Genomic DNA, 17,016 nt, shown 5'->3' on the forward strand with positions numbered 1-17,016 from the left:
TATATATATATATATATATATATATATATATATATATATATATATATATATATATATATATATATATACATGGCAACATGTTTTTTTTTTGAGTATTGCAAGTAGAAGCATTATTTACTTTAATATTATCTTGTGTGCTTCAAAATGTGATGGACAGATAATAAGACAGAGCCTTATATTGTTCTGCCACTGAATAAGAGAGAGTGTGAGTAAGGTAATCTCAAGCTCAAATACCTTATTTTAAGATATACACACCTTTTCTGCCTTCCTTTATTGTTACTGAAAGGGTTAACTCAACAGTTCCATGGAGCAGGATCCCATCCCTGCCAAAAGAGGTGGGGTTAAACCTCACAATCACTTACAATTGTCATTCAGCTGCTGGCGAAAACATTGCTTTTCTGCTTCCTGACTGAAACACCTTTTCTGACAGGTAAGAGTTGTGTTACAAATGTTTATTACAGGGCATGGCTACTTGAGAAATCTTAATTTACTCATGATTTACCTATAGATACCCAATGAAATTAACAAGTGTAAATTATTTCTTGGGCACTACACGAATATAGTGCTTACCTGCCTTTACTAGACTTTGACCTTTTGGGGAATGTTTAGTGATAAGACAACAAGATGAAACTGTAAACATGAAACACTAATGAAAGCAGAATTCACAAGATGTTCATAGATATTTTTTTTCTTTATTTCTAACAAATGCATAAATGAACAAAAGACAGAACACACCCACATCATGAGCCAGTCTCAAAAGCTTTTTTGATGCGGTTTGTTTAGTATATTCATACAATGCTTTGTGCAAATTCTCCTTTGCAAAAGAGTCCTTATTACGGACAAAATATACATTAAAAGAATATACTTATTCCCAAATTAATGTAACGATTTCGGACACTTAATTGCATGTTATTTAAAATTAATTTAACATTTTTGTACAGTTGTCTTTGGTTTTACATATGATCAACTAAAATATACTTGTCATTTTTATTGAAGCACGTATGATATATATTGAAATATACAGTATTTGAAATTAAACATTTGTAGTAAGGTTGTAATTTAGTATTTTAGTAACTTTAAATTTAAGAATAAGACACTACCGTTAAAATTATAATCAGTTACAATTTAATGTGCTTTAATATATTAGTCAACAACACAACATGATCTTTAAAACAAGATCATTGAAAATTATGAAACAAAATGTACTGCAAAGTAAAACTTTTTAATTTGACATTATTATTATAAAGTGCACTTTTTAAAAGTGTACATACGTTTTTTTTTAAGAAACACGAAAGTGTTTCACTTAAGGGGTCTTTTATTTCATTAATATTATCTGCAAGTACAATATACACATTTAAGATTTAAAGTACACTAAATAGAATTATACAAATTAATATTATACATAGGTTTCCAGGTAACAATCTGCCCTTATATAACTATTTGGTTTAATAAACCAAATGCATATACATCTGTGGATATTTATCGGAAACATTTGTGTGTGTGTGCGTGTGTGTGTGTGTGTGTGTACCTACTTAACCGTATTTTGGGGACAAATTTGTACCCAAAAGTGAGCTAAACCTGACAAAATCTCCAAAAACCTCCCTTTGGGACAATCCTCATTTGTAAAACTGGTATAAAAATAAAGTAAGCAAAGTTTTTTTTAAATTGTAAAAATGCAGAAAGTTTCCTGTAAAGGGTAGGTTTCGGTGAAGGGTTGGTGGTCGATAGAATATGCGGTCTGTACAGTATAAAAACCATTACGGCTATGGAATGTCCCCATTTAGATAGCTAAGTAAACATGTGTGTGTGTGTGTGTTTTGATTTTGCTGAATAGCAAGTTGCCACAGTTGTGACATATAATATCAAATTCAGCACTGGATTACCACACATTATAACACGCAGATATAATTAAAACGTGTCCCATTGGACATGTTCCATCTGTCCCCACTGTAAATTATGTCTGTATGCTGTTCCTTCTTATATAAAGTAAGCAAAGTTTTTTTTAAATTGTAAAAATGCAGAAAGTTTCCTGTAAAGGATAGGTTTAGGTGAAGGATTGGTGGTCGATAGAATATGCGGTCTGTACAGTATAAAAACCATTACGGCTATGGAATGTCCCCATTTAGATAGCTAAGTAAACGTGTGTGTGTGTGTGTGTGTGTTTTGATTTTGCTGAATAGCAAGTTGCCACAGTTGTGACATATAATATCAAATTCAGCACTGGATTACCACACATTATAACACGCAGATATAATTAAAACGTGTCCCATTGGACATGTTCCATCTGTCCCCACTGTAAATTATGTCTGTATGCTGTTCCTTCTTATTACCTTGTCATGACTAGATGGGCCAACTTTCTGAACACCACAAAGGCATTTTTGATGTGTAAATTTGGATAATCATATACTCTTTTGAGATGTACAGTGGTTCAGAATGAGTCTTTTCCACCAAATATTCTTTCTGAAATGGTTAAGAACGTTGGTGTGAGTGTGTGTTTGTGTATTTATTTTAAAGAAAATCATAGATTCTTTCTGAATGTAATTTAAAGGGGTTTATAATGTGGAAATAAATATTGTCACTATTAACTGTAATTTTAGTGACTGCTAACTTTAGCGATTTAGTCATTTAGTCAGTGTTTGTATGGTAGCAGCCACATGTAAAAACTTTCACCCCATTTGTGTTTAGATTCCTCTTGTTATTTGTCCTGGTTTCTAAACACATCCAATTATTTATGATATCACTGTGTTTTTCTACCCTGTTTATCCACCCTAGTGATGTCATCCTCAACCCCACTTCTGTCTAAGGAGTTGTTCCAGTGCTCAGTTTGTCTAGATGTTTTCACCCATCCTGTGTCCCTCCCATGTGGCCATACGTTTTGTCAGTCATGTATCCTTGCACAGTGGACAGCATCTGGCTCTTCCCATTGCCCCAAATGCTCCACAGTTTTCCAGGAAACACCAGAGCTCCGCGAAAATTCTTTTGCCCATGAGATGGCCAAGCAAATCCGCAAGCAGAAGGGTCAGAGGTCGTCAGAGTATCGTCCAGTTGCATCAGACAACGTTTTATGTGACATGTGCACATTGGAGAAAGCGTCCCATGCTGTAAAATCATGCCTGGTGTGTGTGGCGTCATACTGTGAGGTTCATGTGACTTCCCACACCTCCAGGTTCACCAAGCACACGCTGGTGCAGCCACAGCGGATGGACAAGCGAATCTGCAGGATACATGAAAGACCCTTGGAGCTTTACTGCAGATATGACCAGTCTGCTGTTTGTGTGCTGTGCATGAATACAGAACACAGCACACACCACACAATACCAGTGGAGAGAGAATGGACAGAGAGAAAGGTTTGCTACTTGTCCAGTGAATGATTGCCATTTTAGTCAAAGCAAAAGCAATGGTATAATATAATATATTATAGATAATATTTTTTAAGGCAAGGCAAGGCAAGTTTATTTATATAGCACATTTCATACACAATGACAATTCAAAGTGCTTTATGTAAAAGGTTGTAAAATAATCATAAAAAAAAATTATAATCACAACAATAAAAAAAGTAATTTAAAAACCTACTGTTAGTAATGTGCTCTTAACACAAACAAACATTTTCAAGCTTTGTTCAGCCTCTTCCCCACTAAGTGGAAAATCCTCCCAAAATACCTAACTATTCCACTACTTCACCCTCTACTTACTTTGACCATCATAAACCAAACAAATAGAACTCAGAGGTCCTACTTTCAGCTGATTAACCAACAAACTTGTCTTTCTTTGCCCACATTCTCTTTACCTTCACAGTACTTACTTTAACCTTCTGTTTAAACGTTTGAAATGATTTAAAAAATTTATTTAAAATGAATTAAAACGGTTAAGAATAGAAAATGATTATACATAGAATACAGTGCAATCAGTTCGGACATAGCACAGTGCTCATTCAGTAAATGCACAGCTAAACAGATGAGTTTTGAGTCTCGTCTTGTTTTAGCACATCTGATCTCTTCTGGAAGCTGGTACCAACTGTGGGAGGAATAATAGCTCAAAACGGACTGCCCTTGTTTTGTGTGAACCTTCTAACTGACTCGATCCTAATGGTCTGAGTGGTCTGTTAGGTTTATATTCAGTGAGCATATCTACAATGTATTTAAGTCCTAGGCCATTGAGTGATTTATAAATGAGTAAAAGTACTTTAAAATCAATCCTAAATGTAACTGGAAGCCAGTGTAAGGACCTGAGGACTGGTGTGATATGCTCAGATTTTCTGGTTCTAGTCAGAATCCTGGCAGCAGCATTCTGAATGAGCTGCAGCTGTCTAATGGTCTTCTTGGGAAGGCCGGTGAGGAGACAATTACAATAGTCCGCCTTGCTGGTGATAAAGGCATACACAAGTTTCTCCAAGTCTTGACAGGAAACAAAACATCTAATTCTTGCAATGCTTTTGAGATGATAGCATGCTGATTTAGTTACTGTTTTGACATGACTACTGAAACTAAGGCCTGTCTCCAGAATCACACCAAGATTCTTGACTTGATTTTTAGTTGTTTGATCCCTAGAGTCAAGGTATGCATTCACCTTGAGAACTTCATCTTTGTTTCCAAATGCAATGACTTCAGTTTTCTCCTTGTTTAACTGAAGAAAGTTATGGCACATCCAACTGTTAATTCATCAATGCATTGGCAGAGGGAGTCAATGGGGCTGTAGTCATTTGGCGACAAGGCTAGGTAAATCTGGGTATCATCAGCATGGCTGTGATAGGCAATTTGGTTCTTTCTCATTATTTGACTTAGTGGGAGCATATACAGGCTAAACAAGAGTGGTGCAAGAGTTGAGCCTTGTGGGACTCCGCATGTCATGGATGTCCACTTAGACTTATGCTCTCCTATACTCACATAATAATCTCTCCCTTCTAAGTATGACCTGAACCAATTGAGAACCATCCCAGAAAGCCCAACCCAGTTTTGGAAAAGTCCCAGAAAGAATCAGAATCAGAATCAGAATCAGAAAGAGCTTTATTGCCAAGTATGTTTGCACATACAAGGAATTTGTTATAGTGTCACAAGCTTCCAGTACACGGAGACAACAACAACACAGAGATAATAAAAATGAGATGTGAATAAAATACACATGCATAAATATAAACCACAAAAAAAAGAATAAGTTGTATGTACAGGTGTGCTATAGATGGAATAGGAATAGAATAAAATAAAATAAGTTGTAGGGATGTACTAGGGTTTAGGGTGATAAATAAGTATAAGGTTATTGCACATACTGTACTTTAATTTACTTTTCCTCACTCTGGATGTATACACTTCTCGGAGGGTAGGCAGGGGGGGCACCAATAATCCTTTCAGCAGTCCGAACCGTTCTCTGTAGTCTTCTGATGTCTGATTTTGTAGCTGAACCAAACCAGACAGTCATTGAAGTGCACAGAACAGACTCGATGACGGATGAGTAGAACTGTTTCAGCAGCTCCTGTGGCAGGTTGAATTTCCCCAGTGGGCGAAGGAAGTACAACATCTGCTGGGCCTTTTTAACTGTCGTTACAGTGCTATCCATGATGGTGAGTGGGGGGAGTGCAAACCCACGAGAATGAACGAGTGAAACTCCCGCGGCGAATAGAACGGCTTACAGTTAATGAAAAGCGCTTCTAGATCGGAACAGCACATCTTCTTTAACGCTGTATCATCTGTACACCACCTTTCGTTGAAATAAAAACATGTCCCGCCGCCACGTGATTTCCCCGTTGATTCTGCGTCGCGATCCGCTCTAAACAGCTGAAAGCACGGGAGACTCAACGCGCTGTCCGGAATGGCTTCATTCAGCCAGATTTCTGTGAAACACAGAGCAGCAGAGTGTGAAAAATCCTTATTTGTCCGGGAGAGCAGAAGAAGTTCGTCCGTTTTGTTGGGTAGAGAGCGGAGGTTCGCCATATGGATGCTCGGCAATGGCGTTCTGAATCCGCGCTTCCTGAGCTTCACGAGCACGCCGGCTCTCTTCCCCCGTCTGCGTGTCCTGAAGCGCTTGATCAGCGCAGCAGCTCCGCCGACTACAACGTTCAGCAAAACGTCCGAATAAACAAAATCCGGTAGAAGATTGTGTGGTGTGTTCTGCCGAATGTTCAGCATCTCATCCCTGGTAAAACTGATCGTGTTTGAGAAACAAAAAACAGGAAAAACTAACAAAAACAGTACAAACACTGGAGAGCCAAACACTGAGGCTGCCATCTGCGGCGCCATCGCATAGCAGAACCACAATTTCATAGGAAAGAAGTGAGGTGTTCACCACTTCTAAGAAATCTGCTTCTAAACAGTCAAGCACACTTTTGAAAAAAGATGTGGGAAGTGTGTCAAGATAGCAGGTTGACGATTTAAAGTGCTGTACTATTTCTTCCAAAATGTTGCTGTCAATTGCTTTAAAAACAGACATAGTGACTTGTTTTTGAAATTGCGGTCGAATCTGTCTGACTTCTGCATAACTTGAGGATGTGCTAATTGCCTTTCTGATATTATTGATCTTTTCAGAAAAGAAGGAAGCAAACTCATTGCATTTGCTGTCGGAGAGCATCTCACTGGAAATCTGACTTGGGGGGTTTGTTAGTCTCTCAACAGTAGCAAAAAGAGTGTGAGTGTTGTTTAAGTTACTGTTTATAAGGTTTGAGAAGAAGGTCTGTCTACCTGTGGCTAGTTCCACATTGAAAGCATGAAGGCTGTCTTTATAGATGCTATAGTGAATTTCAAGTTTCATCCTCCGCCACATCCGCTCAGCTTTTCTGCCTGTCTTTTCATACTCTGTACTGCTGTTGATTTTCTCCAAGGGGATTTTTGTCTGCCAGTCTTCTTTCTGACTTTCACAGGAGCAATATCATCAATAACATTCTTAACCTTTGAGTTAAAGGAATCAAGGAGAAGATCAACAGAGTCTGCAGACGCTCTAAACAGCTGAAAGCACGGGAGACTCAACGCGCTGTCCGGAATGGCTTCATTCAGCCAGATTTCTGTGAAACACAGAGCAGCAGAGTGTGAAAAATCCTTATTTGTCCGGGAGAGCAGAAGAAGTTCGTCCGTTTTGTTGGGTAGAGAGCGGAGGTTCGCCATATGGATGCTCGGCAATGGCGTTCTGAATCCGCGCTTCCTGAGCTTCACGAGCACGCCGGCTCTCTTCCCCCGTCTGCGTGTCCTGAAGCGCTTGATCAGCGCAGCAGCTCCGCCGACTACAACGTTCAGCAAAACGTCCGAATAAACAAAATCCGGTAGAAGATTGTGTGGTGTGTTCTGCCGAATGTTCAGCATCTCATCCCTGGTAAAACTGATCGTGTTTGAGAAACAAAAAACAGGAAAAACTAACAAAAACAGTACAAACACTGGAGAGCCAAACACTGAGGCTGCCATCTGCGGCGCCATCGCATAGCAGAACCACAATTTCATAGGAAAGAAGTGAGGTGTTCACCACTTCTAAGAAATCTGCTTCTAAACAGTCAAGCACACTTTTGAAAAAAGATGTGGGAAGTGTGTCAAGATAGCAGGTTGACGATTTAAAGTGCTGTACTATTTCTTCCAAAATGTTGCTGTCAATTGCTTTAAAAACAGACATAGTGACTTGTTTTTGAAATTGCGGTCGAATCTGTCTGACTTCTGCATAACTTGAGGATGTGCTAATTGCCTTTCTGATATTATTGATCTTTTCAGAAAAGAAGGAAGCAAACTCATTGCATTTGCTGTCGGAGAGCATCTCACTGGAAATCTGACTTGGGGGGTTTGTTAGTCTCTCAACAGTAGCAAAAAGAGTGTGAGTGTTGTTTAAGTTACTGTTTATAAGGTTTGAGAAGAAGGTCTGTCTACCTGTGGCTAGTTCCACATTGAAAGCATGAAGGCTGTCTTTATAGATGCTATAGTGAATTTCAAGTTTCATCCTCCGCCACATCCGCTCAGCTTTTCTGCCTGTCTTTTCATACTCTGTACTGCTGTTGATTTTCTCCAAGGGGATTTTTGTCTGCCAGTCTTCTTTCTGACTTTCACAGGAGCAATATCATCAATAACATTCTTAACCTTTGAGTTAAAGGAATCAAGGAGAAGATCAACAGAGTCTGCAGAGATGCTTGGTGTTAAATATATAGCCTTCATAAATAACACACTAGTGTTCTCGTTAATGCATCTCTTTCTGACAGAGACAGATCTAGATTCAGTGGTAGCAGAGATCAATATATCAACGAAAATACAGAAGTGATCAGATAGTGCTACATCCTTAATAACAATGGATGAAATGTTCAGACCTCTACTGATGAGTAAATATATGAAATATTGAATATTAAATCCCCATGTAATAGCAAAACCATCAAACTCTGAGGAAATCATTGATAACAGTTCTGTGAACTCTTCAACAAAGGCTGGAGAGTATTTTGGAGGCCTGTAAATAATGATAAATAGAATGCGTGGAGCACCTTTCAGCACAATCCCTAGATATTCAAAAGACAAGTACTGACCAAATGACACTTGCTTGCATTGATAGAAATCTTTAAATAGAGCAGCTACACCTCCACCTCTCCTAACAGTCCTGCAGACACTTATAAAAGTAAAGTTAGGAGGGGCTGTTTCATTGAGGACTGTTGAACTGCAGCTGTCTTCTAGCCATGTTTGGGTGCTGAGTCTTGGAGTTGTTGTAGTACGTCACAGTCTGTCTGTGAAGAGCTCTGTGGGCAGGGCTCAGGCGGGATGTTGTCCATGAGCAGTGGTTCTTTTGGCTGCGTGGTGTTATCAGTGTCCTTGTGGGATGTGTCAACCACATGATGACTCGGAAGCTGATATGAAGTCCTGTGGTCACTCATACTTTATCCAGGTGTGTGTGTGCCATTCAGGTTTAGTGGACTGGCACACAGTACTGAAGTATGACGGAGGGAGAAATAGATATTGCCCTTTAGCACTCTTGCACCAAGTTTGTTTTGGGTGGAGGCCATCCAGTTTAAACAGTTCTCTATGGCCCCAGAAAAGATTGAAGTTGTCGATGAAGTTGACTCCTTTTATACTGCAGGTTCTTTGTAGCCATGTATTCAGCCCAAGCAACCATGAAAACATGTTAGTTCCCCTTGCTGGGAGTGGTTCACTGAGGAACGACTGAACTTCAAGTCTTCGAAGTGTTTCAAGGAGTTCACTGAAATCCTTCTTAAGGACTGCTCTTTCCGAATATCATTCTTCCCCACATGGATGATGATTCGATTTGCAGTTTTGTGCTTCATTAGAATGTTCAGAAGTTCTTTGTTTACATCAGAGACGGTTGCTTGAGGAAAAAAAGCATGTAGTTGTAGTCCTGCTAATGATGTTTCTGATTATGGAGTCACCCACTATCAGAGCCCTTGGCTCGGCTGCACTCTGAGCTGAATGCCGCTGTCTGCTCAACCTTGAGCGCCTGTTAATAATGATATTAGCTGCTGGCTGATACGATCCATGTTCAGTCACATTTGGGGATTCCTCACCCACATTCATTAATGCTTCAAATCTGTTCTCAAGATGCATAGGGTGTGGTAGAATACCAGTGTTTGCAAGCCTTGTCATAACCGTATCTGGTGTAGAGGATGCTACCACAGCAATACGAGATACTCGTGACAATCTGATGTCTAGAGTGCCTTTGGGTCTCGCTCCCTGTTTGTACCATTGATTAGTCTGTCAATCAGTTTCGCCTTGCTCCTCTACACTTGGTATAAACTGTTGAGATTCACAGGACTCACCGGCTGCATGCTGAGGGGGTCCGTGATGACGATCTGCTGTGTGTTCCACCTGTTTTGGAAGTCCAGCAAGTAACTTTGATTAAAGAACCGCAATCCTTTGTAGAAGTTTGTGGCAGTTCATGCAGCAAGTAGATTCCACAAGAGGCATTTTCTTTCTCGTCTGTTTGAATGTAGGCAGCTGTGTTTTCCCATCTCCGGAATGTAAGCTGCTGGCAGTGGGAGGCAAAGAGTCTTCTTTTTCATAGTATTATTCCAGTCCCGTAAAGTTTTTCGTTTTAGTGTTTTTGCCAAAAATGTGTTGTTTGAGCACTGTGCTGATCTGTTGAAGTTAAAATCTTAGAAAAATCTGAGTAAAGTACCTAAACAGGGAGCAAAGCGCGGAGCAGTAAGCAAGAGCATCCGAACAGTAGCAAAGCCGGAAGTCCAGTGAATGATTGCCATTTTAGTCAAAGCAAAAGCAATGGTATAATATAATATATTATAGATAATATTTTTAAGCATATTAGTGCAGCGAGCTAAATATTATTTGCAAGGCTTAATGGGAGTGTGCCATCAGTGCTTATCGCTTTTGGGGTAATTTCCATTCACAACTTGCTGGATCTCTCTTTCGCATTTTGAGGATTTTGTTATTCACAGGGAATTCAGCAATTCAGGATTAAAATAATAATAATGATAATAATATCGATAGATAGATAGATAGATAAATAGACAGATAGATAGATAGATGTATATAGATAGATAGATAGATTTTACAAACATGCAAAATTGTCAAATTTCAAATGCAAGGATATTACGCTTCAGTTGATTTTTATTTGATCTGACTTGATCTGAATCTGAAAACAAACATGCTTCAGAAATGACACAAAAAATAATTATAAATGGGTGACCACACAAAGAACCTGTCTGTCACGCCCATGGACTGTGTGTTTGTTTTCCTCCCCCACGTGCATCTATGTTTACCATGTGTCCTAGTTCTTTCCTCATGTCTGATTGTGTTCTTTGATTTCTGGTGTTCCCTCATTAGTTTCCATGGTTTTGATTAATTACTCCACCTGTTTCAGTTCTCCCTGATTACTTTCCATGTGTATTTAAGCTCTGTGTTTCCTGAGTCCTGCATGTTGTCCAAACGTCATTCCCCGTTCCTACGTGTGTTCCTTGTTCCCTTGTTTGGAAGAATAAATATTGTCTCGTCGTGAATTCTCCAACGTCTCCTCGCTCTTCACAGTAGGCAACACCGTGACAGAAGACAGCACCAAACAGTAAGCGGCGCCCCTTCTCCTCGTTTTTGTTTCCTTTGTTGAAAGTGTTTTGTTTTCTGTTTTTCCCTTCCGTGATCATGGAACTTGTTGTGAGATTCACTGTCCTAGCCCACAGAAATGTTCAGTTTGTGGAGTACGCCAGGGAGTTCTGTAGGCTCACCGTTAAGACCAGAACCAGTGCGTCGTCAAGCCCGCCGGCCGCTCAGCTCTCAAATCCGCCGGCCACTCCATGTTCACGTCCGCCGACCGCTTCAAAACCAAGCCCGCCGGCCGCTCCTCAGTCAAGCCCGCCAGCCGCTCTGCTGTCAAGTCCGTTAGCCGCTCTAAAGTCAGGCCCGTATTGTAATGTATTTCCTCAGTGACCAGCACGTATCAGCTCTAGGCATGACGAAGCGATATTGTCCTCTTTTGGAAGGTCAAACAAAGTAGTTTCGCTTTCACAACGAATCACACAGTGCCTTCACGACATGGCGGCGGCGGCGGCAACAATACTACAGCGAGAATAAAAGTAACGCCTTTTGTCTTTGCGTGAAAATTTGGGCGGCGTTATGCAAATCGTCCCACATCGTGACGTAGACATGTGGGGGCGTGTTAGAACGATCCATTTTAGGTAGGGCGTGGCTGACTCTTAACTTTTATAAAGAATATCTCATTGGATTTGAGACTTTAGTCTTTGCAACTTTACAGATCTTTTTTATGCACCAAGAGCTTGTAACACTCCAAAGAGAAAGGAAAAATTGAAATCGCATCATATGACCCCTTTAATGCGTTTTGTTTTACAGTTGCTCTCATGCAATTTATACATTTTCATGAGAAAGAATTGTGAGCACATCCATATTTTCTCTGTCTTTCTCATCGACTCAGGTATTAAAGACACAGTTTGACCTGAAGCGGATGACTATGGAGAGATGGAGTAAAGTTGAGGAACTCAGACACTCTATAAAACTAAATAAAGTAAGAGCCTGCAAAGTATTTTTACATTTACATTTGTTTATCAAAAATGAATAACAAATGATCCAGTTACCAGTTCCTAAAATGTTATTATAATTGTTCAAGACGTTGTTCTTTGCAGACAACATACAAAGGTCACATCAATCATAAGCTTTTAAATATTTAACACATTACAAATGAAATATTATGTTAAAACAGATGACAAAACTGCCACCTAAAGTGTTTAAGAATCGCATCCTATTAGCTTACCAAAGTAGGAATGCATTTCACACAAGGCCTTTCATGATATTTGCTATTTCTCTTTTAGGAGAACACAGAAAGAGAGATGTCATACAGTGTTGAGGTCTTCACTGCACTGCAGCAGTTTGAGACGAGCCAGTCTGAGCTGCTCAGGAAGATGAAACACACACAGAAAACTGAAGAGAAACGTGTAGGGAGCCTCATTAAAGAGCTGGAGATGGAGATCACTAAACGGAATGCTAGAAACTCTGAACTGGAAAAGCTGTCATGTTCTGAAGACCACCTCCACCTTATACAGGTTACTCTTCTGTGCATAGCAGCTCGGTGTGCATGTTGATCATTTAGAATAATAAAACAATGTACAGTATATTTCAGTATGAATTTAGGACATTCTTTAGTGTGTTTGGTGAAAAAAATATTCAAATACTGAAGGTTGTAACACAGGATGATGACTTTAATTACAGTATTTGCATTTGACCCTCCCAGGCTTTCCGTAGCCCAAGTGAGGTGCCTCAGTGTAAAAGTTGGTCTCAGGTCAGTGTGCACACCCGTCAGGGTCTGGAGGTGCTCAGAGAAACCCTGAATGCTGCAGAAGAACTACTGAAAACACAAATATACTCTGTCACAAAGAGAGGTTGCTATTTTTTGTCATTTGACAGCTAAAAACAATAACTAAATGGTAATATTCTAATTGCAAAGGATGTGATGGGGATTTTTTTTCTCCCACAGAACTTGAGGCAATATCTGAGTATGCAGGTATTATAATTAAGATCTCTTTTTGAATCTTGGAGCCATCCTTACTAAAATCTTTGAACAATCTTGAGTCTTTTAAGATCATTTTAATCTTTTTCCCCCTTGCATCTTTAAACGATCTTGAATTGTTATTTGATTTCTTAAACTATCTTTACTTCAGTCTTTGAACCATTTTGAAACAATCTTTAAAAAAAATATATTTTTGTTTAATGCATTTAATGTTTTCCCCCTTGAATCTATAAACAATATCGGATCTTTCCTTAAAGGGGTCCTATTATGCTTTTTCACTTTTTTAATTTTAGTTAGTGTGTATGTTTGGGCATAAAAAGGATCTAGAAAGTTACAAATCTCAAAGTCCACTCTAAAGGGAGAGATTTCGTTTTTTAAAAATCCCTTTTCAAGAACTACAACGAACGGCTCATTTGGACTACAGCGTTGGTTTCTGGGCTTTGTGAACTCAAAATGCGGCTCATTGGAATATCATTACAAATAATTCCCACCTACAGAAATTCGAATGGGTGGGGAGGGGCGAGGTTGTGGTTAGAACGCTTGGTTGAGTGAGTGCATCAGACGAGACGATGAAGAAGAAGTGCTGCTGCAGAGTTAGTGCATCAGAGAAAACGAAGAAGAAGAGCTGCTGTGCTGTAGCGTAAAATTTTCGGCATGTCTAGAACAATTCTTACAAGTATAACACGACGTAGCTGGGCGCCGTGGATAGACGCCAAACGGCGCCGCCGGTGTGCCTACACTTATAGAAAATAAAGTATTTGAATTTTAAAGATGCTGCGCTTCTCGTCCGGTGTGCGACCTCTTGAAACGCTGTTTTTTTTTTTTTTCACCTCCGTGCCCAGACATCTTTGTCTGAGCTTCCGAAAGCGGATGATGTCAGGAAACAGTGGTTGCAATTTATTTTTTAACTCTGTTCCTGAGCATTATAACCCCAATTTGCTATTGTGTGCTGCGCATTTTACTGAGGACAGCTTCCACAACACGAGGGAGTACAGTGCCGGACAGAGCAAGGGGCGGGGCAGTAATGAAACACCGTCTAAGCTGTTCGCCAATCACAACGCACTGGGACAGCTAACCAATCACAACATATTTTGTTTTTCGGAAGGCGGACCTTCATCAAAGCCGGAACTAATCGAGCCGTTTGTGCCAGGGAAAAAGGTATTTTAATAATGTAAATTATGTGAAAAATAATGCGTTTTTCGACCCACCAAGCATGAGAGCATGTTCTATCTAGTGCACCCCCAAAACAAAATCAATACTTTGTAAAAGAGAGTGTGATGAAACCCTAAAACACCTTTTTTTAAAAAAGATGTTAACATACATGAACAGGTTGCACATCAGTAAAAACAACTTTAGCACTCATTATGTCTATTATTAAGGTAAAAGGGGTTATTTTTTCATTTTTTGAAGCAATTTCGTTCTTCCGGTTCAAAAAGCAAAGTTGAGCCTATGTCACGAAAAGTGACATATATGCGTTAATCTGGAGTGGTGATTGGCTGCCGTACACGTCTACGTCATCAGTTTTTGAGATTTTTTCAGTATTATTCATGAGCACGAACTCTTATGATCCAATCACTGCACTGTAGTATTATGCATAAGGTCGTTTTACAGCAGAGAATTAAAATCTCATGAAAGAGCTTCGCGCTGTCAGTTCATTTCTGTAAACATGAGCGTAACAATATGACAAAACGTGGAGCGCGCAAGAGTCGTTTCTGCACTGAACGCTGCAATGAGTTTAACAACACTCGCTGCGTGGATCATAGTTCATATCCAGACTGGAGCAAGCGTGTTTCAAGTTTATGTGAACATAGTACATATACTCCTGTGCTCCAAACATAAACTAGCACGCTATCATGTCTTCTTCAAATAAAAGATGCACAAATAAGGTCATGTGATGACATGACGGATTATTGTGATACACAGCAAACAATGATAGACCGAAAATTCAAAGACAAGTAAACAGAAAGTAATTGCCTTTATTCTTTCTGTTTTAAAGATATTTTATTATTCATTTGTCTGTATAATGAGTGTGTTGTAGGTCTGTGTTTTATTGGTTGTTTTCTCCCCTCTTCCCACCCTCTACACTCCCACTTTTAGACGCCCATTTCTGGAGTCTTTTTCAGATCCAAGGTGTGAAAGACCAGTGCTGAAACGGGGGTTCATGACACTTTAAACAATCTCAAATCTTTATTTAAATCCTAGAATAATCTTGAGTCCTTGAACCATTGTGAATCTTTTATTGAATCGTTGAGCCATCTTGAATCTTTAATTGAGTCTTTGAATCATCTTGAATCCTTAACAAATTAGAGTCTTTATTTGAAACTTTGAACCATCTTGAAGCTTTACTTTAATCTTTAAAAATCTTACACACTTACAGTTCTGGTACATTTCTTCGTTACAGTCAAACATGTGGATACACTATAATACACGGCTATTTTCAGAAAACTTACTATGACTTTGCCTGATGTGATTCTTGCAGTGGATATGACCCTTGACCCTGACACAGCAAACCCCTGGTTGGTGGTGTCTGCAGACAGGAAGTGTGTGACTGACGGCAACGAAGAACGCAGCGTTCCAAACAATGCTGAACGTTTTGACAGAGCACCATGTGTTCTGTCGAGAGAGCCCATCTCAAGGGGTAGGACTTATTGGGAAGTTGGAGTCTCAGGTAAAACAGCATGGGACTTGGGAGTGGCCAGGAAATCTGTCAACAGGAAGGGTTTGGTGACACTGAGCCCACAGGATGGTTACTGGGCAGTTTGTCTGAGAGGGGGCAGCGAGTACAGGGCCTGTGACTGTAAATCAGTGCTTCTGTCACTAAAAACTCTTCCACAGAGAATTGGTATATATGTGGATTACGAAAAAGGTCAGGTAACATTTTATGATACGAGTGCATGCACACATATCTACTCATTCACTGGACAGTGCTTTACCGAGAGCCTACTGGCTTATTTCAACCCAGACATGAATGACACAGGAAATAACAATGCCCCACTGGTTATACAACCTGTCAGTACTGACAGTGGGGATCAGACATACGATATTGTAACAATATGAAGAATGACAATCAACAAAAATAGAAATGTAACAGAGCAAACATTGTCAGATTTAAAACAATTGATGTAGAGTGATGATAATTTTTATTCTATTTAAATATGCTTATTGATTTTTGTTGAATGAACTGTATATCCAGTTAGTTAAATGATGCAATGAGAACACCATTGTTTTTTTTCCAGATTTGATTTAATGTGACATTTGTGATTCAGAGATAAATAAAGTTTCCCAATCACTTGTAATTAAATGTGTAGAATTTAATTACATAAATTTGTACTTTTGCAGTTTGCATCTTTTACAGTTTGCATCTTACACACACACACACACAGAAAAAAGTACCCGCAAGGTCAAAATGTACTGGTATTGCTATCCTTGTCTGGGCCCCTATAATGCAGGGAATACCAGGTACACACACGCACGCACGCACACACACACACACACACACACACACACACACACACACACTGGTATATGGTTTACAGGGACTCTCCATAGGTGCAATGGTTTTTATACTGTACAAATTGTATTTTCTATCCCCTTACCCTCACCCTCACACACACACGCACACACACACACACACACACACACACACATTGGTATATGGTTTACAGGGACTCTCCATAGGTGCAATGGTTTTTATACTGTACAAATTGTATCTTTGTATCTTTACCCTAACCCACACACACACACACACACACACACACACAGAAAAAAGTGCCCGCAAGGTCAAAATGTACTGGTATTACTATCCTTGTTTGGTCCCCATAATGCAAGGAATACCAGGTACACACACACATTGGTATATGGTTTACAGGGACTCTCCATAGGTGCAATGGTTTTTATACTGTACAAATTGTATTTTATATCCCCTTACCCTAACCCTCACACACACACACACACACACAGAAAAAAGTGCCCGCAAGTTCAAAATGTACTGGTAATACTATCCTTGTTTGGTCCCCATAATGCAGGGAATACCAGGTACACACACACGCACACATACACACACACACACACACACACACACACACACACACA

General features: G+C 39.6%; 1 protein-coding gene across 1 annotated transcript; it reads left to right on the forward strand.

Moving 5' to 3' along the window:
* Positions 1-2,774: 2,774 nt before the first annotated feature.
* Positions 2,775-16,024, forward strand: btr33 (bloodthirsty-related gene family, member 33). The gene is made up of 7 exons (XM_016231225.1): positions 2,775-3,347; positions 10,053-10,067; positions 11,845-11,925; positions 12,230-12,460; positions 12,649-12,796; positions 12,892-12,918; positions 15,404-16,024. The coding sequence occupies exons 1-7, from the start codon at positions 2,775-2,777 to the stop codon at positions 15,979-15,981; spliced, it is 1,653 nt and encodes a 550-aa protein (XP_016086711.1). The 3' UTR covers positions 15,982-16,024.
* The last annotated feature ends 992 nt before the right edge of the window (positions 16,025-17,016 follow it).

The sequence above is a fragment of the Sinocyclocheilus grahami genome, unplaced genomic scaffold, assembly GCF_001515645.1.
Source record: "Sinocyclocheilus grahami isolate Dianchi unplaced genomic scaffold, SAMN03320097.WGS_v1.1 scaffold385.1, whole genome shotgun sequence".
Lineage (NCBI taxonomy): Eukaryota > Metazoa > Chordata > Actinopteri > Cypriniformes > Cyprinidae > Sinocyclocheilus > Sinocyclocheilus grahami.